The 25,220-nt window shown below is 53.4% G+C and overlaps 1 protein-coding gene and 1 long non-coding RNA gene across 3 annotated transcripts; one reads left to right on the top strand and one right to left on the bottom strand.

Annotated features, from left to right (window-relative positions):
* Positions 1-1,551: 1,551 nt before the first annotated feature.
* LOC136793803 (uncharacterized) lies at positions 1,552-3,643 on the bottom strand. The gene is made up of 2 exons (XR_010839598.1): positions 3,555-3,643; positions 1,552-1,843 (listed from the first exon to the last, which is right to left on the bottom strand). It is a non-coding gene; the product is annotated as an uncharacterized lncRNA (long non-coding RNA).
* Positions 3,229-25,220, top strand: NYNRIN (NYN domain and retroviral integrase containing). Of its 2 annotated transcripts, none has more exons than XM_067028645.1 (8): positions 3,229-3,459; positions 11,472-11,632; positions 11,752-13,338; positions 14,295-14,425; positions 14,561-14,657; positions 16,801-16,902; positions 17,124-17,225; positions 18,456-25,220. In XM_067028645.1, the coding sequence occupies exons 1-8, from the start codon at positions 3,262-3,264 to the stop codon at positions 21,307-21,309; spliced, it is 5,232 nt and encodes a 1,743-aa protein (XP_066884746.1). In that variant the 5' UTR covers positions 3,229-3,261; the 3' UTR covers positions 21,310-25,220. The 2 variants fall into 2 exon arrangements, with proteins under 2 accessions (XP_066884746.1, XP_058914413.1); XM_059058430.2 differs by having other exon boundaries at positions 10,989-11,632.

Below are 25,220 nucleotides of genomic sequence, written 5' to 3'. Positions count from 1 at the left end.
CAGATCCTGACCAATATGGGGAGCCCCCCACTTAACTTCAGTTTCTTTGGCTGTTGTCTCCACCTGCTCATTTGTACCACCTTAAGCCTTGACCATTTCATGTGCCTCTGGGAGGCTATTTCTGCTCTAATGGGAGCCTTCCAGGAACGCAAGCTGCTCAGGCACTCTGGCAAAGTCAAGGAGAAGTCTGTCTCCCCTCTGGGTCACTCCCTCACAAAGGTCCCAAGCAGGCCAGCTGGGTCCCAGGGCTCCCCACTCTCTATCCCAGGAACTGGGCTAGTTGTGTATCTGGGCTAGGCAGGGAGGTATTTGAGAGACAAAACCTCCTCTCCCAGTAGAGCCTTGGAGGGATAAGAATCTATTACTCTGTCAGTCTCACAGGGCAGGCCCCTCCCTTAAGCAAGATGAGCTTTCTCCTTGGAGGCTTCTCATTCCTTAGGCAAACAGACTCCTGGCAGGGTGTGCTACCCTGTTGCCAGACATGCCTAGACAGATCTAATTCTACTTAGACTTGAGCTGGGATCCTTTTGTACAAGGTTAAGAAGGTAGACTAGGACCTGGGAGAGGAAGCCCTCCAACACAACAAGTTTTAACCGAATATTCCAGGCAAGGATTCACTAAATGTATCTGAGTTGGGGAGAGAGTTAGATAAAAAATTGTGAAGAGCTTAGTGCATTGCCTTCTCAGTGCCCATGTTCTTGTGCTCCCTCTAGCTGAAATATCACCTCACCAGAGAGGCCCCCTCAGGGAATTCTCCATCACCACACCTTGTTTTATTTCCAGCAGAGCATTTCTCATTCCCTGAAATCAGAAAATCAGAGCTGTTTTCTTCTTTCTTCACCCATTCCATGAGGGCAGGGAGATATCTTTCTTAGTCAGTGCTATACTCCCAGGTCCTGGCTCATAGTAGACACTCAATAAATATATGTTGAATTTGTTGAGTGAGTAAATGAATTTGCCCCTATGAATGAATTTAGATGAGGAAGCCTGGAGAGGTCAAGGGAATTAGTTACCTGCTTAGGGCACACAACTCATCGGGGGCAAAGCTGGAACTGGAACCAGGGTATCTAACTAAATCTGCTATATCCAGGGGAGAGGAAGGAGTGGGGGGAATGGGTTAGCAGGAAGGGTGAGGAGAGGCTGATCTAGGAGCTGGGCTGGTGACAGTGAGATGTAAAAGGATGGGAAAGAGGGGAGCTCTGGGAAGGTATTGTGATGTACTGGCCAGAGGTGAGGTGGGGGAGAAGAGACAAGATCAAGGAAGGGAAAATGAAATGAATTGGGTGCCTATTCTGTTCCAGGTGGTGTGCCAGGCGTGGTACCTGTGTGGTCTGATTTGCAACCTGCGTTATAGATACCATCATCCCCATTTTTATGAGCTAAGGAAATGGAGGCACAAGAGTTCAAAGAAATTACCCTCTTTTGCCCACTTATCAAGTACCTGATGCCTAAGCTTGACCTCTTCCCACCCTCCACACTGCCTCTTTGAACATAGGGTTAAACCTGAGAGTTTTCCTTCAAGACGCCACTGTGCATGGAGTACACAGTCAGTTGGAAGAGGACAACAAGAAATAAATGTTTATTCAGGGAAGGAGTAGGGAGCACAGGTACGAGACTCTCATTTGCTTCAGAGGAGAAACTGAGGCACAATAAGGCAATAAGGCAAGAGCTTCTTCTGATAAAGGGAGAACGGCTCGATGTGGGAAGAGTGGAGACAGATAGAAGCTCCTCCAGAGGGTCTTCTTCTTCAAGGCGCTATGGAGGGGCAGCACAGGAACGCCAGATTGGGCAGACCTGGAGCCAGAGGTGACACAGATACCCTTTTCTTTTTCTGGATTCCAATCTAGGGAGAAGAAGCAGGATTGGAGGTGGGTGGCACAGGAGGGGCTGAGTCCAGGCCAGACTAGGACTCAGTGTGAGCCCCGCTCCCCTCCCCCAGTTGGGCCCTTTCCTTGAAGCGGGGTGCTCCTGGCTTTCTGCCTGCACCTGCACACAAACATGCCACGGCCCCTGCAGCCCAGATGTGCCAGGGCGGAACGAATTTGAAGTCCACTGCCCTTTGTCCCCATGGGTACACTTGTGCCTGTCAGACAGCAGCTCTGGGTTTGGGTTTGGAAAAGAAAGCTCACCGAGGCCCAGGATGCAGACTCTGCCTTCCACAGAGCCAGGTTCTGTTCAGGCCACAGGGCTGCAAAACGTGTTCTTTGTGCTGGGGATGCCTCCAGGGCAGGGTGTTGGAGGCGGCCCCCCAGTCCAGGGCTGGTCTCTGACCACGGATGCCAAGCAGCGGACTGGCTGCAGGTCGCGGGGGTTGAGGGAACCCTTAGAGGTTGTCACCAACCAGACCCTCACTTCTATCCTAAAGCTCTCCCTCTTGGCTTAGCTCAAACTTGCTCAAAAAGGCTTTCATAAACAACGCAAGTCTGAAAACTCGGGCGCTCTCCCCTCCCCTCCAGCCCTGGGGGCTTCAGGAGGGTCTGGGCAGCCTGCCAGCCCCGGGCTGTCCCCAGACTTGGGGATGGGGAGTGGGGAGGCGGTGCTGTTACCCTCTCCTTCCTGCTCTGTCTCCGGCCCAGAGTTTCCACAGGCCCCAGCCTCCCAGGCTCCCCACCCTGCTCTCCCTTAACCCTTTCCTCCGAGGGAAGGAGGGGCGCAGGTCTCTGTTCTCCAGGGAGGCCTGGGAGGCGGCAGGGTGGACAGGAGGAAAGGAGAGAAAGGCCAGGTCCCCGAAACCGTACCCCCTCTCCCCGCACCCGAGTGCCCCTCCTTCCCTTTCCCTCCCACTGGGGAAAGGGGAATGTGGAAGGAGATTAACTTTGACCCCCGGATTCTGGCTCTGGGCCCAAAACTCGAGTGGGAGGCAGAGGTTTCCAAGACCCTCCCCGCCCCCATCCCTGCCGCCTCCCTCCTCCTTCCGCGCCCCTTGAAGCTACCCAGCCGACTCAGCTAAAGTTCATTCTGGAGGGGCTGGCGCAGTGGTGAAGGGGGAAGGCTGGGGGCGGAGGGAAGGGAGCCCGACTGGTCCCACCCCCGGCTGTAACCCCTGGCAGGAAGAGATTGTAGCGGGAGCCGCCGCTGAAAGGCTCGGAGCTCTGGAGGAAGGGCGCCCGAGCCGCGGCGGGTGGGTCCGCGAGAGCCGGGAGGACCCGGGCCAGGGCGGGGGCGCGCCGCCGGGAGGAGGGGGCGTGGCTTAGGCGCCTTCGGCCGGGGGACCCGGGTGGCACTGTCGGCTCCCTCCTTCCTGGGGCGGGCGGGCCAGCCATGCTCCTGTCCGGGGGCGACCCTCCGGCGCAGGAATGGTTCATGGTGCAGACCAAATCGAAGCCCCGGGTGCAGCGGCAGCGGCTGCAAGTGCAGCGCATCTTCAGGGTCAAGCTGAACGCTTTCCAGAGCCGCCCGGACACCCCCTACTTCTGGCTGCAGCTCGAGGGGCCCAGGGAGAACATGGTCAGAGCCAAGGTAAACAGCTTCTCCCCACCTCTCGCTTCCAGCCAGACCCTTCTCCCGCTCCTCGCCCCCCCCGCCCCCCCAGGGGTCCCCAGAGGTGCCCCGACCTGGATTCGGCAGTATGGCGGGCAGGTACTGGGCCATCCTCCTGCTTATCCAGATCTGCAGCCTTGGGTCCTTCCCTCTGGTTCCTTCTTTCTTTTCTGCCCCACCCCTCTCTTGCGTGTCACTTCTGTCCCTCAAGTGCGCTGAGAGAGGCTCGGCGTCGTGTGTGTCGTCCCCCCCCCACCCCCCCCGTGAGCCTTCCCTGGCCAGGGCCCCGCACTTACAGCCTGCTCCTCCATCTGGGGAGCAACTTAAGGTCCTGCATTTCTGTAGTCTGTGCAACATACCTCTTTGTTCTCCACCAAGAGCCTGGAAGGCCCAGGTCTTTCTGCCGTCTTTTAAGTCTCCTTAAATCCTGGGCTGTCCCTTGGAGCCTCTCAGAGTGCTGGGATTGGAAGGGCCATTTAAAGATGCTTCTAGAGCAATGCTGGCACTTTACAGATGAGGAATTGAGGGCTGGAGAGGGTAAGGGGCCCCCCTGAGCACTCAGGGTCGGGTAGGTGGGGCGTGGCAGGGGCTGGGACCAGAACCCAGGGCTCTGGGCTCTGCACCCCACACTCTTGATGCTCTAGGCAGCCTCTTGCAGGGGCTCAGAGGTGGGGCGGCAGCAGCCCTGGAAAGCAGCAGCCCTAGGGGATGGGTGGGAATCTAGGAGGAGGGCTGTGGGCTTTCAGATGAAAGGGCTTGCTGTGTGGGGCTGGACGCTGGACAGGCCAGGTCACAGTGTGCCTCTCTCGCATGTGCCCTGGCTTCTCTCATAAGCTTCTCCTCCGCTTGGGCCTCTCAGGTTCCCTCTGATCCCCCAGTCGTGGCCAAGGTCTCCCTCTTCCCCCAGATTCCCTTATCTTATCATTTCCTGGTAGGAATGCTACAGCTCCCTCAGCCCCAGACCACCTGCTCCCCCATGCACCCACCCACCCCAACACACACCCCTTCCCTAGCTGGGTCTCTATCAATATCCTAATTGGTCAAGGCCATGGGTGGGGGAGGCCCAGAACACATTAGCCAGTGGGCAGGCAGGCTGGAAAGTTCCTCCCTCAGCCCCTCTGTTGAGCTGCTTCGTCAGCAGTTTCTCCAGTTCTGACAGAGGTACTGGGGGAGGGGAGGGGTTCCTGCCTGGAGAGCAGATGTGCAGGAACCCCTGAGATGGAGACTTTTCAGTAGCTGGCATAGGGTAGGTTAACAAGAGGAGCCTTTGGATTGTTTGGGTTCTTAATCTTTTTTTTTTTTTTTTTAAGTAAGAGTGATTTTGTTTATTATTTATTTATTTATTTATTTTTGGCTGCGTTGGGTCTTCGTTGCTGTGCGCAGGCTTTCTCTAGTTGCGGCGAGCAGGAGCTACTCTTCGTTGTGGCGCACGTGCTTCTCATTGAGGTGGCTTCTCTTGTTGCAGTGCACGGGCTCTAGGCATGCGGGCTCAGTAGCTGTGGCTCACGGGCTTAGTTGCTCCGTGGCATGTGGGATCTTCCCGGACCCAGGGATTGAACCCACGTGCTCTGCACTGGCAGGCGGATTCTTAACCACTGCAACACCAGGGAAGTCCCAAGTTCTTAATCTTTTTGTTAATTTGAAATACACCTGCTCACCCTTTTATGGGACTGGTGCTTTCTGAAGTGTCTAGCTCACCTGTCCCCTGTTTACATCCTCCATCAGCTTCTCCAGGCTTGGCTACTCCTGCTTCCACTGCTGCCTCAGAGTTCCTGGGCCCACTGACTTTCCCTCATACCTCAGGCCCTGCTAGTGTAACCAGTGGCTTTCTCCATTCCCCCCATCCTATCATCTCTTTCTCCTCTGTCTTCCCCCAGGGAAAAGCATGATTTAAGATGGAAACATGTGGGGTTCTGGGTAACTCCCTCCCTTATTGCACAGAATGAGCAGAAAGAAGAGATTTTTGGCGCTTTGGAGCAGGAGAGCAGGGAAGGTGGGGAGGATAAGGTTTTGTTCCAGAAGTTAGGAGATCTGGGTTCAATTTGCTATCACCAAATTACTGCTGGGACAGAGGGGTGTGGTGGAGAGAGTTGAAGGTTGGGGTTTGCTACCTTCTAACTGTCTGACCTTGGTCAAATCATTGACCTTCTCTTGAGCCTATTTCCTCATCTATATAACAATATAATAGTACCCACTTCATGGCAGAGTTGTAAGAGTCAATTGAAATAAGGGGTTCTTTTGGACTTTCACAAATGTGGAGAGTTACAGAGTAGAGATATCAGTTATCGTTTCTGTAACTAGCTGTATAACTTTGAATGAGTTCTTTTCCCTCTCTGAGTCTCGGTCTCCTTGTTTGCAAAGTGAGAAGCTTGGATTAAATGCTTTCTAAGGCCCAGCAATCTGATACAGGAAAATTTCCCATGTATAAGGATGTCTTGTGGTTTCCATGTGGATGTGCTGTGGCTGACCCCAATCCCAGCTGTAGGGGCACAGAATCACGCACCTGGATAATGGCCTAATATACACAGGCCAGCTGGCAGAGAGGGCTCAGTGAGACTGGAGGTTGTAGGATGGGGAAGGGGTGATGGATGGGGGTGTCTTGTCCGTGAGGGGAGGAGGGGTCAAGAAGGATACAGGCTTCTCTGGAGAAGAGCCCGGGTGTTTTCTACATTATATGCACTGGTTTTCCAGGAAAAACTCTGTAGAACTCGGAACTGCCTTTAAGTAGTTTTCTTGTAGTGGGATTTAAAAAATAATGAAGGCAGTGCTGGAAATCACATTACTAGGCAGCAGAAAGAAATACTGAGGAGGCCTGGCCTTTCTGAGGTGAAATCAGCCTCACCTCAGAGTGGAAAGGAGGGTATTTACTAATGATCAAAGTCGCCCAGAGACAAGCCCTGCTCAGCTCTTCTGTCCTCCTTGGCAACGATGTAAAGAAGGGTCCGGTGCAGAGAGGACAGGTGACAGCTTGATTCTCCCCTTTTTGGACACGATGGAGGGAGGGAGGTGATGGGGAGCCAGAGTTTGGGGTGGGGAGTTGTGGGACAGGGTATGGTTTGCTGACTTTGGGCTTTGCTGTCAGGTGGAAGATCTGTCCCTGGCCCACACTGACTGAGCAGTACCACGGAAGCTGGTAGTGGCCAGGGGTGTGCTGGAACCAACTCCTGCTGACCCATTATTGAAAATTCAGGAAGTTTTTGAGCCAATGGAGTCCTGTTGGTAGTTTGAAATCAACCATGGAAGGAGTATTTACACCACAGAAATTGTCAAATGCTACAAATCAGGATTGTTTCCCCCATAGCTGGATGATTGTTAAACACTTATCAGCACATCTAATTGTGCTGTGGGCACCTAATCCTGCTCCTTTATTTTAAACTTAATTTTTCTTTTATCAAAATAATACATAACTTAAAAGTCCAATAATTTTTAAAAAGCTCACAGAATAACGCAGTGATTCCTTGCCTTGTCCCTGCCAACTCCCTCTTCAGTGCTCTTCCCCGTAGAAAATATCTGCTCTGGCATTTCTACATCTCCATATTCCTAAAAAAATATGTAGCTACTATATCTTTTGATTAATCAATTTTAGATATCTTTTTACTTCCTATTATTAAAGATGAGGATTTAGCTCCCTTATATTGCCATCCCTTTTTTCTTCCCAATATAGTTATATTTCATTTTTCTGTTAAATCTGTATTTAGTATTGGCAACATTATGCCCTTGCAAATATCATTTACATCTAACTGTTGAAGTGTACTATGATTAGGTTTTCTCTCTTACTTTTCGATTTTCCTGAGGTAAAGAACTCAACACCTTTCCAGTTTGCTTGTTTTCCTTCGTACCCATTGCTAATTCTTATAACTTTCAGTAGCTTCTCACTACAATTTTCTACAAGGACAAACTATCGATTCAAGATGGTCTGTCAGTTCCAGATTTTTTCCTGGGGGCAGCCTTCTTTCTGTCTGGTCAGGACCGCACAGTGTCATCCTGAGACTCCCATTTGCTGTCATTCTTGGCATCATCTTGCCTTTTTTCCTTGTTAGATACCTCATTTCCTGGACGCTGTGTCTTTGTCTTGAGTTGGTGGAGCACTTCCTTCAGTAGCGTCACCAAGTTAGAAAGATGGTGCCGAAACAAGCATATTGATTCTGGAGTCCCACTCTCCAATCTGAACTAGTCGTCCTCTGTGCCTCCTAGAACAGTGCCTGACACGTAGTAGGTGCTCAGTAGTGTTTATTGAATGGATGAATACATTCTGAGATTTCTCTCCACAATCTTCCTGGAGATTGTCTTTGCTTTTTTTTTTTTTTTTTTTTTTATGTTGGGTCTCCTTTCTTGGTTTCTTTTCTTGATTTGCTGGAAAATGCTCTCTAGTAGCTTCCTGAAAAAGGTTTTATAGGAGGTAAACTCTTGGGGTTGCATATATGCATAACTACATTGCATATCTGATGGTCACTTGATTGACAATTTGGCTGGTATCAAATTATACATGGAAAATTATTTTCCTTCAGAAATGAGAAGGCATTAATCCATTGACTTCTTGCTTTAGGGGTATCTGAAGCTATTCTTGGTCCCTGGTCCTTTGTATGAGAAGTATTTTTTCTCTCTGGAAGTTTGTAGTTTCCCCCACTGTTCTGAGGTGCCCCAGTGAGACCCCTCTGTGTGAGTATCTGTCTTCAAACATCATCAGTTACTATTGCGGAGTCTCTATATGGGAAGAATGAGTTTCTCTGCACTCAGCACTCACTGTAGACCTCACTACTGGCCTTCCTCTCTTCCTTCATGATTTTTATGGTACCCACTCCCTCAGGTATGCTGATCAACCTCTGATCCTAAGACCTTGTCTTTTACTTTCTACAGAACAAACTCCAGTGGGTACGGAGGTACTTGCTCAGCCTTTGTGTAGAGGGGTGGGTGGGCTCCCAGATCTAACAGCTCCTCAAACAACTTTATCTTAGTTCACCTTTTAAAAAATGTTCTCTTGGGCTTCCCTGGTGGCGCAGTGGTTGAGAATCCGCCTGCCGATGCAGGGGACGCGGGTTTGTGCCCCGGTCCGGGAAGATCCCACATGCCGCGGAGCGGCTGGGCCCGTGAGCCGTGGCCGCTGAGCCTGCGCGTCCGGAGCCTGTGCTCCGCAACGGGAGAGACCACAACAGTGAGAGGCCCGCGTACCGCAAAAAACAAACAAACAAACAAAATGTTCTCTTTCATTCCCAATTCTAGAGTTTCTTGGTGCTGCCATTTTTTGGAGCTTTTTGAGTATTCTGCGGTGTAATTTGGGGTGGTTTTGGAAAGCAGACTTTGTATAGCAACTGACTTATGAGAAAGGAGAATCCTAAGTCAGGATTGATCAAGTATCGAGCAGTAGTAAACTACTTGGTTGTATTGTTTTTATTTAACGTACAAGTTGACAAATGACTTGCGGGACATTGGGCAACATATTTTAACAAATGCACATTTTTCTGTGCTTTTCCTGCCTCTTCTCTATTTTTTCTCCTCTTGGAGAAAAAGGTCTGGGTGGGCTTTAAGCAGGAAAATTGCTCCAGATATTTTCTGGATGTAAATGCCTGTTGTTTCCGTATCTGTTTTTGCTCTAAGGTATAGACAGCATTATGGTTAAGACCCCAGGCTTTGGAGTCAGAGTGCCTAAGTGTCCCAGCCTACTACCTGTGTGACCTCGGACATGTGCCCTTCCGTGCTCACCTAAAATGGGGATAATAGTAATTTCCTTATAGGGCTAAGAGAGGAATCAATGAGCTGATGTATGTAAAGAGCCTGGCACATAGTAACTATTCAATAAATATCAGTTCAGATTTATTATTTTGAAAATTATCTCATTTCCAATGTATCTTTTTGTTTAAAAATACGGACGGTTAATGGAACAATAAATATTTTAAGGTCTTTGCAGGAGGAGAAGGAAACCACCCACCATTTTCTTCCTGAGCACATCTCTTCATTTTTACATATTGTTTTCATGTAGTTAGAACGTGGGGTGCATGGGTGGGGGAGTTTGTTCAAGTCTATGAGAGTTATTCCTCTTGGTCAGATTCACCCTTGCCAGACAGTGCGGACCAGCTGAGGTTCTGGGTGGGAGGGGTTGGCTTGGGTTGTCTATCAGATTTTGAGCTGATTTTGGACTGACTGCAAAGGGGTTAGACATGGGCCTAAGTGCCTGGGTGTACCTTAGGCCCTTTGGGGAAGGTGTTGGAGGTCCATAACCTGGCCATGTGGCAGAGATAAGCTTAGGCCTGAGCAGGGAAGGATGGTCTGGGTACTGAGCAGAGGGGCCAGAGTGGTCTTTGGGATGGCTGCTGGAGATCCAAAATGGAGCATTTGTTCCATAATGGAACTGTCATGGGAAAGTAGGAAGAGGGATGACTGTCACTGACACAGGCATGAGGAGGGACTTGAGGGCTAATGCAGCATCAAGGGTTGGCTGATGAAGAGGGAGTGCTCATGGTTCCTTGGAGCTCATGGGGTCATGCTGGTGGAACTCAGCCATACAGTGGAGGAACCCAACCTCTCCTGTCCCAGTGACTGCTAAAGACTGAGTGTGTGAGCCCTGGAAACACAAGGACCTGCTGCCCAGATGGCCAGAGGCTTCCCTTCTGGTTCAGCCATTGTGCATATCTGTGGGGATCCCCTGGATACTGGCCCAGCGACTTACCTTCTCCTCTGTCCCCTCCAGGCAACAGAGTTACCATGGTTACAGGTACAGGGTGTGCCGGAGACCTTCTGCAGGGGGATTAACCAGAATCTCAGTGGATTACCCTGTAGTCACTGTGTAGTCAGCCCAAGGACGTGGAAAGAGCTCTGCTTTCAGAGTCAGATGGATGTGGGCTGTGGTCCTTAACCCAGTCACCCACTAGCTGTGTGTCCTTGGGTCAGCGATAGAGCCTTTCTGAGCCTGCAAAATGGGAATAGGCTGTGCCTGGCATAAGCTAAGCACTTCTTTTGTATTATCTCACTGAAGCTACATAATAGCCTAATGAAGTGGGAACCATTATCCCCATTTTACAGATGAGGAAACGTAGGCATAGGGATGGTAGATAAGTTGCTCCGGGTCACATAAGCTCCTGGCACATGGAGGGTACTCAGTAATGTGCCATCCCCCTCCCCCCAGCTATTTCACAATTCTAGAACGCCAGGGTAGGACTGGATCTTAGGAGTATCTGATTTAATCCATCATTTTATAGGTGAGGAGACTGAGGCCCTGAGAAGATGACAAATTTCCCACAGTAACCTTAACCTACTGAGGTCAGGTTGGAACTAGAACCAGGGACCTTGACTCCAAGCCAGGTGCTCCCCCTCCCTCCGGCCTCCCCCATCTGTCAGAGCTCCCGGGAAAGAGATGAGTGTGTGAGGAGTCAGGACCAGGGAGAGAGTGTTGGGCCGGGGGTATCATTTGGCTTATGGTGGGCAGGGCCAGGGCATGTGCTTGTGAGGGGAGTGAGTGCTGGTGGCAGGCCCATAACGGCTGGCTTCCTTTGTGCTCTCCCCACTGGCTTCAGGAGTATCTGAAGGGCCTGTGCACCCCGGAGCTGTGGAAGGAGGTCCGCTACCCAGCGGCCCTGCACTGCGCCTTCCTTGGGGCCCAGGGCCTCTTCTTGGACTGCCTGTGCTGGAGCACGCTGGCCTACCTGGTGCCTGGCCCGCCGGGCTCCCTGATGGTGGGCGGGCTGACCGAGTCTTTCATCATGACCCAGAACTGGCTGGAGGAGCTGGTAGGGCGGCTGCGCTGGGGCCCTGCCCCTCTGCTCACCCCCCGGGGCATCTGGGAAGCCGAGGTGACCCGGGCTTTTGGGGCCCTGGTCTGGATCCGTGGTGACCAGTATGCAGGGGACCTGCTGCAGCTGCCCGCAGCGGTCCAGGAACTGCTGCTGAGCCTGGTGCGGGATGCTGCGGGCAAGGAGGACATCATCCAGTGGCTCGGCTGCATGGGCACGTCCGACTCCCGCTCGGACCCCGAGCTCCTGATCTGTCCAACCCACCAGCAGAAGGAAGGTCCAGCCATGGTGTCCATGGGAGATGGTCCTGGGCCTTTTCTGGAGATGGGGAGCCCAGAAAATTCAAAGAGGTTAACCAGCCTAGGAGCCATGGGGGCCCTAATCCCAGGCCAGAACACTCAGCTGGAGACAGCAAACCAGCTGGTACGGTAAGTTCTGGAGAATCACTGTGGCTTCTCTGCCCCTGTTCCTGCTCCCCAACCCCAGGGAAATAGTTTGGGACCTAACTGGCCTTACCACTTTTCCAACAAACTTGGGTTTCCTCCAGGGTTGGTTCCAGCAACCAAGGTGGTACGGACAGTGCTTGTGAGGAAGGGTCAGTACAAGCCAGCAGCAGCCAGGACCCTGCGGACCGCACACAAGCCTCTTCCCAGCAGCGGCAGGCCCGGAGGGGGGAAGACAAGCTCCCTCTCCAGCCTCCAGTATCAGCCCTGAGTGTGTGCTCGCCCTGGAAGTCCTGGACCCCGGGGCCAGCCTTTGGGCCCCTGTGGCCGGGGACTATTGCTGCAACCTTCTGGAGGATCAATGAACTGCATTCTCTCCACCTGGCCTGGCTCCTGTCCCAGGCTTGCTTCAGTTTCCCTTTCTGGCAGAGGCCACTGGGCCCCATTCAGTTCAAGCTGCCAGGGCAGAATCCTTTGCCCTTAAATCTGGGTTGGAAACAGAAGGAGCTGGTTCCTTTGCCCAGTGTGGAAAGCCCAGATTGTAGACCAGATGGGGGGCCAGGAGGAGAGGCAGCCCTACAGAATTGCCCAAGGCCAGAGACCCCTAAAAAAGTAATGAGTTTATTGGTGGTCTCAGGAGGCTCAGGGGTAAAGGACAAGTCTGGCCCAGGACTTCCACAGATAGGGCCACCTTTGACCTCTATACCCCAACTCCAAGCTGGAAGTGAGCTGGGGGATCGAGGATATGTGCAGTGGGATTGTAAGGAACCAGAAGAGAGGCCGTTTCCAGGGCCCTCCACAGGGCAAGCGGTGCCTACTGCTCAGGGGAGGCCCGCCACTCAAGGGGGGCTGACAGCTCCTTCAGGACCTGAACCTCAAACAGTGCCTGAAACTCTCAAAGTGCCCATGGCTGCAGCAGTGCCCACAGCTCAAACCCCACCCACAAATCCTGTGCTGCCTGAAGCCCCCAAAGTGCCTGAAACCCAGATTATGCCAGCAGTCCATGAAGAGCCTGCAGCCCCCAAAGTGCCTTTGGCTCCAACAAAGCCAGCAGCTCAAGTGGTGCCCACAGCACAAAAGGCAGCTGTGGGTGAACTGGCACCAGTGGCTCAAATGGTGCCTGCAGCTCGCCAAGCTCCCACAACTCAGAAAAGGCATGCAGCAAAAACATCACCTGCAGGTCCCCAGACACCCAGAGCCCAGACTGGGACTACAGCTAAAACAGGATCTACAGCTCCCAAAGCACCTGCAGCTCCTAAAGCCCCTGCAGCCCCCAAAGCACCTGCAGCTCCCAAAACTTGCAGAGCTCTGAAAATGCCTGCAGCTCAGAAGGCACCCACAGATCCAGGGCCAACCCTGGATGCAGCCAAATTCCCAAGTGAGGGCCAACCTTCATCAAGGGGCAGTGCTTCCTTCCTGAAGGGCCAGGGGGAAGCTGGAAGGCAGGGGCCCCAGTCCAGTGGCACTTTAGCTCCCAGTAGTAAGCGCCAACCTCAGGTGGAGGGGCTTCTAGGGGCTTGGGAGGGAGTTCCGAGGCAGCCGCCTCGCCACCCACAGGCGAACAGTACAGTAACCAGCTTCCAGAGGTACCACGAGGCCCTGAATACACCCTTTGAGCTGAACCTGTCAGAAGAACCGGGGAACCAGGGATTGAGGCGAGTGGTCATTGACGGCAGCAGTGTGGCCATGGTGTGAGTAGCCACGGGCCTGGGGTGGGCTGGGGATGCTGGGGAGCTTGGGCAGGGTGTCCCTGGGGTGATAGACTGTGGGCGTCCTTTCTTGACCTCTGTATGCGTGTGACAGGGGCTTCAAATGGGGGAAAGGTGGGAGGGAAGTGGTACATGTTGAGAGGCTACTGCATGCTGGGTGGTGTTCATGGAATCATTCCAGCAGCCTTCAAAAGTAGGTTTCTGTTCTCCCTCCCTCATAGAAGCAGAAACAGGCTCAGAGAAGCAATTAATCTTGACCAAGGTCCCAGAGCCAGTACGGGGCCCAGCTGGCCTTTGGGTTCAGATCTGCCCACTGCCCAGGACCGTGCCCTTCCCATTTCAGCCTGCCTCACATAGCATGGGGTCTGTCAACCCCAGGCCAGTTTTCAAATGTTTAGCCCAACCCTTAAGGTCCAGCACTGATCTCCCCTGTGAAGCTTTTCCCAACCATGCCAACTCTCAGAGATCACTCTCTCCACATTAGCACTTACTGCTGTATGTGTGCTAGCATAAATACATGCAGGATGTCTTCATTTGCCCACACAGTAGAATAGTTATCTGTGCTGAGCACACTCCCAGCACATGGTTGGTCAGCAAATGTTTGTTTGCTTCCAGTCCTAAACTGAGCTCTTTGGATATAGAGGTTGCCTTCTCCTTCCTTTTGCCCTGGAGGCCCCTACATACACACACACACACACACACACACACACACACACACACACAGAGCAGGTGAGTGGACCCAGTATGTGCTCACTGTGTGATGATGGAGAGAGGGGAGGGGGCATTGTTGGTCCCCGTGGTGCTGATGCCCTGGCATTGCCAGATGTGCTGCCCTAGGCTGGCTCTGAGGGACGGGTGGAGAGGCAGGGCCATTCCTAGGGCAGAAAATTGCTACCTCACTAATTCCCCCCATCACCACCCCCACCCCCCAACCCCAGGCACGGCCTCCAGCACTTCTTCTCCTGCCGGGGCATTGCCATGGCAGTGCAGTACTTCTGGAACCGGGGACACCGAGAGGTCACTGTGTTTGTACCCACCTGGCAGCTTAAGAAGAACCGGAGGGTGAGAGGTGAGCTGTCCCCAGCTGCCCAGCCCCTCCAGTGGGCTTACTCTCTATGCCTTACTTTTCCTTTCTGTCCCCACCATGGCCTTTTCCACTTAGCCCTTCCTCTGACCATTGCTGTCTTCTGCCTTTCACCTCCAGAGAGCCACTTTCTGACAAAGCTACACTCCCTCAAGATGCTTTCAATCACCCCCTCTCAGCTCGAGAACGGCAAGAAGATCACTACCTACGATTATAGGTGTGCTGGCCTGCAGGCCTTCTCTTGTGGGGCCCCGGGGCTGGGGCTGGGCTGGCGTGTCCGGTGGAGTCTTGCCTCATTTGCTCTGGGGAGATGGAAGCAAATAAGTCAGAGGGTCATGTCAGAGAGGGTGGTGTGGTGCACCGGCCCTCTGTAGGTAGAGGGAGAGACACAGAGAGGAGAGGGCTCCAAGGTCGGCTCTCTTCAAACCCAAGAGGTGTTCCTGAACTTGGGAGTCTGCAGCCCAATTTCCCTGAGCTAAGAGGCTTTCTCTCCCATGAAGTATGGGGTGAAACCCTCGGCTTTCTTTGGATGGGACTAACCCAGGTGACTCCTGGTGCTTCAAGCGAGCTGCTTCCCCCAGCAGCTGATTTGGGTGCCGGTTTGGGTTGAAGCTCAGGTTTTCTCAAGGAATTGCTGCAGTCGTTTCCTCCCACCAGCCCTGGCCTTGGGAGGAGGTATGTGTGTGGCTGTATGTGACTGGAGCCCTGGCTGGGCTCTGAAAATGGAGTGAGATTGGCCTTGTCTCCTAGCTAAAGCCTGAATGCCTCCCTACTTGCCAGTCCTCAGCACCCACTCCCCAGCGTGGCTGCAGGACCAGTGCGCATAGGGGTGCCTGTGATGCTGCCTCTGATGGGGCCGAGAAGGCCCTGTCCAGGTCACTGACCCTGGGCTGGACTCGATGTCCAGCAGGCCAGGTCTTGGCTCCACTTAGGCACCTCCCATGCCAGGCAGGGAGAAGTTCTGTTCCTCCCCCAAGACCTGGCGCCCACTCAGCCTTCAAGCCTGGGAAGGGCTGGGCAGGGCAGCTCAGGCATCCTTCCTTCAAGAGCTGGCCCTCCTGGGTAAGGTCTTTAAGTGCCTTTAAATTCAGGCCTGGGCATAAAAAGAAATGAAACTGAGTTATTTGTAATGAGGTGGATAGACCTGAAATCTGTCATACAGAGTGAAGTAAGTCAGAAGGAGAAAAACAAATACCGTATGCTAACACATATATATGGACTCTAAGAAAAAAAATGTCATGAAGAGATTAGTGATAAGACAGGAATAAAACACAGACCTACTAGAGCATGGACTTGAGGATATGGGGAGGGGGAAGGGTAAGATGTGACGAAGTGAGAGAGTGGCAGGGACATATATACACTACCAAAAGTAAATTCGATAGCTAGTGGAAAGCTGCCGCATAGCACAGGGAGATCACCTCTGTGCTTTGTGACCACCTAGAGGGGTGGGATAGGGAGGGTGGGAGGGAGGGTGACGCAAGAGGGAAGAGATATGGGAACATATGTATATGTATAACTGATTCACTTTGTTGTAAAGGAGAAACTAACACTATTGTAAAACAGTTATACTCCAATAAAGATGTTAAAAAAAAAAAAATTCAGACCTGGGTTTGAGGGAAAGTAGCTTTCCTGCAGAAGGCCCCTCTGCTGGTCACTTGTGGAATTGCATGCTCGTGGCTGCCAGAATGGCACTCTGCAGGGAATGCCGAGAAGTAGGTGGCCTTTGCTTTCTTTCCTGGTCACAGCCCTCTTTCGAGGAGAAGTGATCCTTGGAAAAATGGATTTGTTTATTCAGGTATGTGTTTTTATACGTGTATACACATATCCATATGTATGTATGTATGTCTTGGCATGTTCCTGAATATTGTGCATTGGTGAAGAGTAATCATGGAATACTTGGTATACGCTGTGTGGCAGGCACTGAACTAGACACTTCAGTTGTCTAGTGTATTGTCTCGTTCAGTTTAATCCTCACAGCAATAGAGGGTAGGTATTTTATGTTAGTTTGACAGATGTGGAAACCAAAGAAGTAAAAATGCATGTATGGATGTGGACAAGTGCATGGCTTTCTGTGTGTGGGTCTGAGCATGTGTATGTGAATGCGTATGTGTAAAATAGGGGTCTGTGTTTGCATATACAGTTGGGGGATGTGCATCCCATTTCACCCTCCCAGGGGTGAGTGGACATCCCAGTTGGCTGCATAGACGAGGATGGGCTCTTGAGTCTTGGCTCCCCGGCTGTCAAGGGCAGCGTTTTTGTCCAACATACCTCAACAGGAAGCTGCAAGTTCATTTTCTCAGAGGACTGGGGAGGTGAGGGTCTGGGTACTGGGTCGTTAGCGACTTCCCCTCTCCCTGCAGGTTCATGGTAAAGCTGGCGGAAGAGACAGATGGCATCATCGTCACCAATGAGCAGCTCCATGTCCTGATGAATAATTCCAAGAAACTTATGGTCAAAGATCGGTGAGGCAGCTCCCAGGGGATTGGGCTGTTCCTTCCCCTTGGGTGCTGGCCAGTCCCTGGCAGGAGGGGTTTGGGCAGGGGGAAGGGCCTTGGAGCGGTGCTCGTGAGCAGCTGCTGGGAGGAGATGTGGGTCTCAGCCCCTGTGGCGATACCAGGTGGCAGCGGGGTGTGGGTGGGTCAAGGGCTCCTCTGTGACGTTTCCTCCTCCATCTCGGGTCCAGCCTGCTGCCCTTCACTTTTGCGGGGAATCTCTTCATGGTGCCTGACGATCCTCTGGGCCGTGATGGCCCCACTCTGGATGAGTTTCTGAAGAAGCCAAACAGGTAATGGGCCAGGCACCCCCTCCACACCCCTCCTCCCAGCTGCTCCTGGGGCTGACTGGAAGCTTCCCCTTGGTGCTAGCCAACGTTTGTCTAGTGCTTAATAGTGGGCTGAGTGATTTGAGTTTTTCAGGTCTTTGTACTTCCACCCACATCTGCACATCCATAAACCACTTACGATATGGTTTTACAGTTTCACAGTGTTGCACGCATGCTTCAATACTATATGTAACGTTCCACAGCTGGCATTTGTCGCCATGTCTTATTGTTTTTCCCAGAGGTATGCCATGTTAGTTCATGTGGCTGGCTTTAATGTCCATGCTCTATCCCATTATGTGAGTACCCAACAGGTTTATGGGGTCTTTTGCGGAGGGCCGTTTGACAGTTTCCATGTTATGCTGTTGGTACCAGTGCTGTGGTGAACCGCCTTGTTCCTGTTTCATTCTGTGCAGGGGGAGCTGTGTCTGGAGTATGTACCAAGTAGAACTTTTTCCACATTTATTACCCGCTTTGATCCTCACAGCTCGAGTTGGACATACGTGACCACTGTCCTCATTTTACAGATGAGGAATCTGAGACTCAAGTACTTTCCCGAGGTCATCGCGCTGCCGCCGGCAGAACTGATTTGCAGTAACTCAGTTCCTCTGGCTTCCACCCACTCTGAGCCGCCTTGCTTGCTCACCTCCCAGTTCCCTGGGCCCGGCAGGGGACTGTGGTCAGGACCTTTCTGGGCAGGGCACTGCTTCCCAGGCCAGGTTCCCCAGTCCCATTTCTCCAATTGGAAAAAAAGTGATGTGGCCGAGGTTTGCGTGCTGTGCGCTCCCAAGCCCCGCGTCAAGCCTCCTTCCCTCTCTTGACCTCCCCCGGCTTGCTCATCCTGGAGTCAGATGGGAAGTACCAGTCATCTAATTCTTATCAAACCATTGGCTTAAAACTGGTTGGACATGTCCCTTGGTCAATGAGGTTTTGATTGGATAAGTCTTCAAAGCCCAGATGAATCTCTAACATTGCCGTCCGGCGGATGCTGGGAGTGGAGGGAATATCTGCGGGCAGGTCCTGTCTGAGGCTGTGCCGTGTTGGAGGCTGGCCCTCTGCCCAGCCTCAGGGAAACTCTGCAATGGGGTGAGGCTCTGTGGGGCTTCCACAGATGTGGTTTCGCCTTGGATGGCCTCTCGGGGCGGGCTGTCCCCCACCTCCTCCCTCAGACTCCTCTGTCCCGCTGTTTTGGTGTAGGTTGGACACCGACATTGGCAACTTCCTGAAGGTGTGGAAGACCCTTCCTCCCAGCCCTGCCAGTGTCTCTGAGCTGAGTGAGAATGCTGACCCTGGGCCTCCGGAGAGTCTGCAGAATGTGGAAGAAGTCAGGGAGGAGAAGGAGGAGAGGCAGGACGAGGAGCAGAGAGAGGGGCAGGAGATGCAGAAGCCGGCCGAGAAGGAGGACGACCCGCCCTCTTCGCTGATGTCCGTGTTCAGGGCTGAGTGCTCTTCCCTCTCAGAGGAAATACTCCGGTGCCTCAGCCTGCACGACCCCCAGGATGAAGCCCTCGACATCGATCTCCTGCCGGCGGTACCTTCTCCCTCCCTGGGCGTCCCCTGGGATGGGAAGGCTCCCTGCCAGCAGGTTCTCGCCCAGCTGGCCCAGCTGACCATCCCCGGCAACTTCACCGCGCTCTCCTTCTTCGTGGGATTCATGGACTCCCACCGGGACGTCATCCCTGACTATGAAGCCCTTGTGGGGCCCCTGCACAGGCTCCTCAAGCAGAAGCCGGACTGGCAGTGGGGCCGGGAGCATGGGAAGGCCTTCCTGGCCCTGAAGCGAGCTCTGGTGTCCGCCCTCTGCCTGACGGCCCCCGACCCCCAGCTGCCCTTCCGCCTGGAGGTGACGGTGAGCCAAGTGGCCCTGACGGCTGTTGTGTACCAGGAGCACTCAGGGAGAAAGCACCCCGTAGCCTATACCTCGAAACCCCTCCTCCCCGATGAGGAGAGCGAGGGCCCGCAGTCAGGGGGAGACAGCCCCTATGCCATGGCCTGGGCCCTCAAGCATTTTTCCCGCTGCATTGGAGACACCCCAGTGGTCCTGGGCCTTTCCTATGCCTCCCGGACCACTGTGGACCCTGGGGCATGGGACAGCCACAGGGTGGCCAAAGCATGGTTGATCAGATGGTCACTCTTGGTACAGGACAAGGGCAAGAGGGCACTGGAATTGACCCTTCTCCAGGGCCTGCTAGGGGAAAACCGGCTGCTGACTCCTGCAGCTTCCATGCCTCGTTTTTTCCAGGTTCTGCCTCCTTTTTCCGACCTGTCCACTTTTGTCTGCATCCACATGTCGGGGTATTGCTTTTACCGGGAGGATGAGTGGTGTGCTGGCTTCGGTCTCTATGTTCTGTCTCCCACCAGCCCCCCTGTCTCCCTTTCCTTCTCTTGCTCCCCTTACACCCCGACCTATGCCCACCTGGCGGCCGTGGCCTGTGGCCTGGAGCGCTTTGGCCAGTCCCACCTGCCCGTGGTTTTCCTCACGCACTGCAACTGGATCTTCAGCCTCCTCTGGGAGCTCCTGCCCCTCTGGAGGGCTCGGGGCTTCCTCTCCTCCGATGGGGCTCCGCTACCTCACCCAAGCCTGCTCTCCTACATCATAGCCCTCACCTCCGGCCTCTCATCCCTTCCATTTATCTACCGAACCTCTTACCGGGGCTCCCTGTTTGCTGTGACGGTGGACACCCTGGCCAAGCAGGGTGCCCAGGGGGGCGGCCAGTGGTGGAATTTGCCAAACGATGTGCCCGTCCCTGTGGTGTCTCCCCGTACCACGGGCAAGAGGCCCAACTTGCTGGCATTACAGCTGAGCGACGGCACCCTGGCTGACATCATTGCCAAGCTGCAGGCAGGGCAGAAATTATCCAGCTCCTCACCCTTCAGTTCTGCCTTTAACTCCCTCAGCCTCGACAAGGAGAGCGGCCTGCTTATGTTCAAGGGAGACAAGAGGCCTCGGGTCTGGGTAATCCCGAGGCAGCTCCGGAGGGATCTGATTTTTGCTGTGCACGACCTCCCCATGGGGGCCCACCGGAGGCCCGAGGAGACCTACAAGAAGCTGCGGTTGCTGGGATGGTGGCCGGGCATGCAGGAGCACGTGAGAGATTACTGTAGGAGCTGCTTGTTCTGCATCCCCCGGAATCTCATAGGCAGTGAGTTGAAGGTTATTGAGTCCCTGTGGCCCCTCAGGTCCACCGCCCCCTGGTCCAACCTGCAGATAGAGGTGGTGGGCCCAGTCACTGTCAGCGAGGAGGGCCACAAGCACGTGCTGATTGTGGCTGACCCCAACACCAGGTGGGTAGAGGCATTCCCGCTGAAGCCCTACACGCACATGGCCGTGGCCCAGGTGCTGCTTCAGCACTTGTTCGCGAGGTGGGGTGTTCCGGTGAGGCTGGAGGCCGCCCAGGGCCCCCAGTTTGCCCGCCATGTCCTGGTAAGCTGTGGGCTGGCCCTGGGAGCCCAGGTGGCCTCCTTGAGTAGGGACCTCCAGTTCCCCTGCCTGACGAGCTCCGGGGCCTACTGGGAATTCAAGAGGGCCCTCAAGGAGTTCATCTTCCTGCACGGCAAGAAGTGGGCGGCTTCCCTGCCCTTGCTGCACCTGGCCTTCAGGGCCTCCTCCAGCCAGGCCACACCGTTCCAGATCCTGACGGGGGGCGAGGAGAGGCTGACCGAGCCCCTGTGGTGGGAGATGAGCAGCGCAAACATCGAAGGGCTCAAGATGGATGCCTTTCTGCTACAGCTGATGGGGGAGCTGCTGGAGCTCCACTGGAGGGTGGCTGAGAAGACGAGTGAAAAGGCTGAGAATAGGCGTTTCAAACGGGAGAGCCAGGAGAAGGAGTGGAATGTGGGTGACCAGGTCCTCTTGCTGTCCCTCCCCAGGAACGGCAGCAGTGCCAAGTGGGTGGGTCCCTTCTATATCGGGGACCGGCTGAGCCTGTCCCTCTACAGGGTCTGGGGCTTCCCAACCCCAGAGAAGCTTGGGTGCATCTATCCTAGCAGTCTGATGAAGACCTTTGCCAAGAGTGGCACCCCGCTGTCCTTCAAGGTCTTGGAGCAGTGAGCTGGGCAGTGGGGGAGCCCCCCGCCCCAGGGTCCTGGGCTTCTGCTGCTAGGCCTCCTCTTGACCCCAGCAATGCTCTCACAGCCCCCTGGGGGCCCTTCATTGTGCCTTTTGTAGAGAAGTTACTTCATAAAGCTTTGCTGAACTGCCTTGAACTGGGGACCAGCGTCCCTATGGAAACATGCCCAATATGGGGTATTGGGAGAATCTGCTAAAGGCTGTCAGATGTGGGCCTCTGATAATTTTACCCTGGCAGGTATCCCTTCCCGGGGCAGGCCAGGTTCAATGTCTCTCCCCAAGTGAAAGTGTACATATACACGCGTAGCCCAGAATCTTATTTCTGGCTGTCTTTACCATGAAACAGTGTGGCTCTGTGCTCTGGACCTCAGAATCAAAACCACATTCCCCTCTCAAACAGAAACCTCAATTGTGGGCTCCTCCCCCGATTGTTGTCCCTGACTGGGGACCCTTTGCCCTTGAATCTGTCACAGCTGACCCAAATCCATGTGGGCTGTGGAGAGGCAGCCCGTCCCTTATCTCATGGTTCGCTTTCTCAGGCCAGGCTAGGCCTGCCCAGCTGTCAAGGAACGGCTGGCAGTCCTGGGCCTCGAGGCTCGGAACTGGGGTGGGAGGATGGCCGGCCAGCAATCCTGTAGGTGCATCCTGCCCGTCAGCATGGGAAGGGCAAGGGGGAGACGGAGTCAGCCTACCTCATTTGACTCCAGCCAATGGAGACGCTCCCTGACCCCGGCTTCGATGATATCGAGGCCATAGGAGTCAAGGATCTCGATGCCAAGAGTGGCATCTCTACCTGAAGAGCTGCTTCGACTAGACCAAGGGGCCCAGGCCTCGGCTTCAGGGGGAGGGTGACTGAAATGAGCGGTCTGGCACGCGGTGAGGTGCTGGCGTGACTCTACCTCCCAATCCCACCCTGCAGCCCGCAGCCCGCTCCTCCTACTGCCACTGTACCCTGCATCCCCAGACCCTACGTAGTGTACGATGCTCTGTTTGGATTCCCCAGACCCCACCCTAGTCCCCTGGACCCTGCCTTCTGGGTAGAGAAAATCCCAACCTCCCCCAGAGCCGCTCTGCAAAGATCACTCACTGCAAGAGTGCGTTTCTCACAGGTGTGTGTGCCTTCACTCTCCCTCCGAATGGCTGCTGCTGCCGACAGAGGGGGTCCAGGTGGAGGCCAGCACTGGATCCCTCTGGCTGGGCCTCTAAGTAGTTTTATTTCTCCCAAACTGAGCCAGTCTCCTGGCCTAGCTCCAGTTACGAAAACGCTTGACATTGCTAGAGCCGGAGTAGAGCCTGCCACGGAGTCCAATTAGCTTGTTTTACAGCCGAGGAAAGAGGCCCAGAGAGGGGAAGTGACTTGCCCGAAGTCACAAGGATAGTTGGTGGCTGGGCTGGGACGAGGATTAAGCTTCCTGATTCTCCGTTCACCACAGATAGGGTTCAAGTGAGAGAAGGTCTCAAAATCTTATACCCATCTTCCCTCCAGCTCCCTCATCTCCCAGATCTTGTAGACAAACTACTTAGGTGTTGCCCTCAAACCATTTCTAGCTGTTAATTCTGTCCAGGAAAGAATGATTGGGTGACAGCTGACAAATTGAAAGGTGAGCCATGGCGTTTTTAGCAGCTACCTCTTTCCCCTCGTCTTCCTCCTCCTCCTCCTTCCTTTGCACCTCCCCCTCCTCCTTCTGATGGCCTGTTCAACCTCGTCCTCCCTCCTCAGTGCTGTATCCATTCCCCATTAACCACATTTATGACCTTATACCCCTTTGGGTGACCTTTTTTCCCCCATTTGATTTGTCAATAAACGAATCAAAATGGAGCTAATGTCCAGTTAAAAAAAAATTTTTTTTTTCTTTTAGCTTTAGCCTCAATTAGGAGGAGGGTGGGAGGCAGTGGTGGGGCATGGCTGCTGCATGTTTTCCAGACAGACATGCAGATTTGACAGTCTGGATAGTAACTTTCCAAGTACATCTGACCTGAGTTCTTATTTTACCGAGGAGACCAGCACCCAGGTAGTGATACAGTGCAACCTCTCTCCCCGTCCTGGTTCATGGCAGGGCTGTGAGGAGGGCCCAGGCTGAGGGCTTCCATGCTAGTGCTCTTTCCCGTTCACGTCTTAGAAGTGGGCAGGGTGGGGGGCTTCCCTGGTGGCGCAGTGGTTGAGAGTCCGCCTGCCGATGCAGGGGACATGGGTTCGTGCCCCGGTCTCGGAAGATCCCACACGCCGTGGAGCGGCTGGGCCTGTGAGCCATGGCTGCTGAGCCTGCGCGTCCGGAGCCTGTGCTCTGCAATGGGAGAGGCCACAACAGTGAGAGGCCCGCGTACCGCAAAAAAAAAAAAAAAAAAAAAAAAAAAAAGTGGGCAGGGTGGGAATGAAGATGAATGAAGGCTGGTGTAAGAATGGCATCAGTGCTGAACCAGCGTGGCTGTATCGGAAACACAACAGAACTAGGTTTGAATACTGACTCCATGGCTGCTCCCTGTGAAGCCTTTTCCTGGGGCCTTGGTCTCCCCATCTATCAGGTGCAGGGTAACAATTCCTAAATTATGGAGGGTGCAAGGATCTTATGAAATAATCGTGCCAAGAGGCTACTGTGCTGCCGGGTATGGAGTAAGCCTTCATCACTGTGATGGACTGCATGTTTGTGTCCTTCCAAATTCATATGTTGAAACTCTAACCCCTAGTGGGATGGTATTAGGAGGTGGGGCTTTGGGGGGTTAATTAGGTTTAGATAAGGTCATGAGGGTGGAGCACCCAAGATGAGATTAGTGTCCTTATAAGAGAAAGAAACTAGAGCTGCCTCTCTCTCCACCACTTGAGGGTACAATGAGAAGATGGACATCTGCAAATGAGGAAGTGAGCTCTTACCAGACACTTGATTTGCTGGCACCTTGATCTTGAATGCCCAGCCTCCAGAACTAAGTTTCTGTTGTTTAAGCCACCCAATCTATGGGGGTTTTGTTACAGCAGCCCGAACCGATAAAGACAATCACATACTAGCTAACGTTTCTTTTCTTCCTGCCCCTGGAGTGCTTGCTGTTATTGCCCGCTAGGCTCAGAAACCTTCCTAACCCTGGCCAAGCTTCCAGACTTCGAGTGTCTGCTTCTTGCTGTTTTCTCACCTGGTGGAATGTCTGCTCAGCACTGGCAGGGGGATGGAGTGGCAGGAAGGAACTGTTCTTCCTGAGAACTCCCTGGCTCACATGAACACGGTCATTTAGTATTTACAGAGCACCTACTGTGTGCCAGGCCCTGCCTAGTGTGGAGTGGATGGCAGGTAATGTGGATGGCATGGTGCCCCTCTGGGGCCCACCGTTAGGTGAGGGAGGCAATTCAACAAGCAAATACAGTGCAGGGTGGTAAGGGAAGGAACACGGCATAGGAGCCCACAGCACAGGGGTCTGAAGCCTTGGCTCATGTGCAATCCAGCGAGGTCTTGTCTTCCTGACCCCCTTCACTGAAAATAATGCACATGCTCTTAGGACAGGGCAGCAAGTGAAAGGTTTGGAACTCCTAAGTGAAAGATTGATCAGGAAGGTGGCTTAGCAAAACATCTACTTTCTACTCAAGAGAACTTTAAGCAATACTCAGAATTTATCCACATTGGCTTCTGAGCCCTCTGTTGGTAAGATTTCTCTTCTTCACGGCTGAATAATTTACAATGTCTGATTTGACATATTTTTAGTGGAGCAAATAAAGACGTGTCTACAGTTGAGCACCATGGGCAGTGCAGCCTACTAGTCACTGCTTCTCTCCTTTATACCATCACGATTGCCCCTTCTCATTTGGGGCACTGGCAGGTGAGAGCTTCCCAAGTCTCTAACAGAGAAATTACAAAGTAACCAGTAGGCAGACAGTCCCAGACATAAGCAAAAATATTATATAAAGAACG

This window comes from Kogia breviceps, chromosome 3, assembly GCF_026419965.1.
Source record: "Kogia breviceps isolate mKogBre1 chromosome 3, mKogBre1 haplotype 1, whole genome shotgun sequence".
In the NCBI taxonomy this organism is placed as follows: Eukaryota; Metazoa; Chordata; class Mammalia; order Artiodactyla; family Physeteridae; genus Kogia; species Kogia breviceps.
The sequence above is the reverse complement of the archived record's forward strand: the minus strand, read 5'-3'. Positions and strand labels throughout refer to the sequence as shown.

Bases quoted from the DNA above. Each gene is read 5' to 3' on its own strand.
- NYNRIN (XM_059058430.2), top strand. From the start codon at position 3,262: ATGCTCCTGTCCGGGGGCGACCCTCCGGCGCAGGAATGGTTCATGGTG. The intron at 11,633-11,751 runs GTAAGTTCTGGA...GGTTTCCTCCAG, and splicing joins ACAGCAAACCAGCTGGTACG to GGTTGGTTCCAGCAACCAAG. The intron at 14,426-14,560 runs GTGAGCTGTCCC...TTTCACCTCCAG, and splicing joins GAAGAACCGGAGGGTGAGAG to AGAGCCACTTTCTGACAAAG.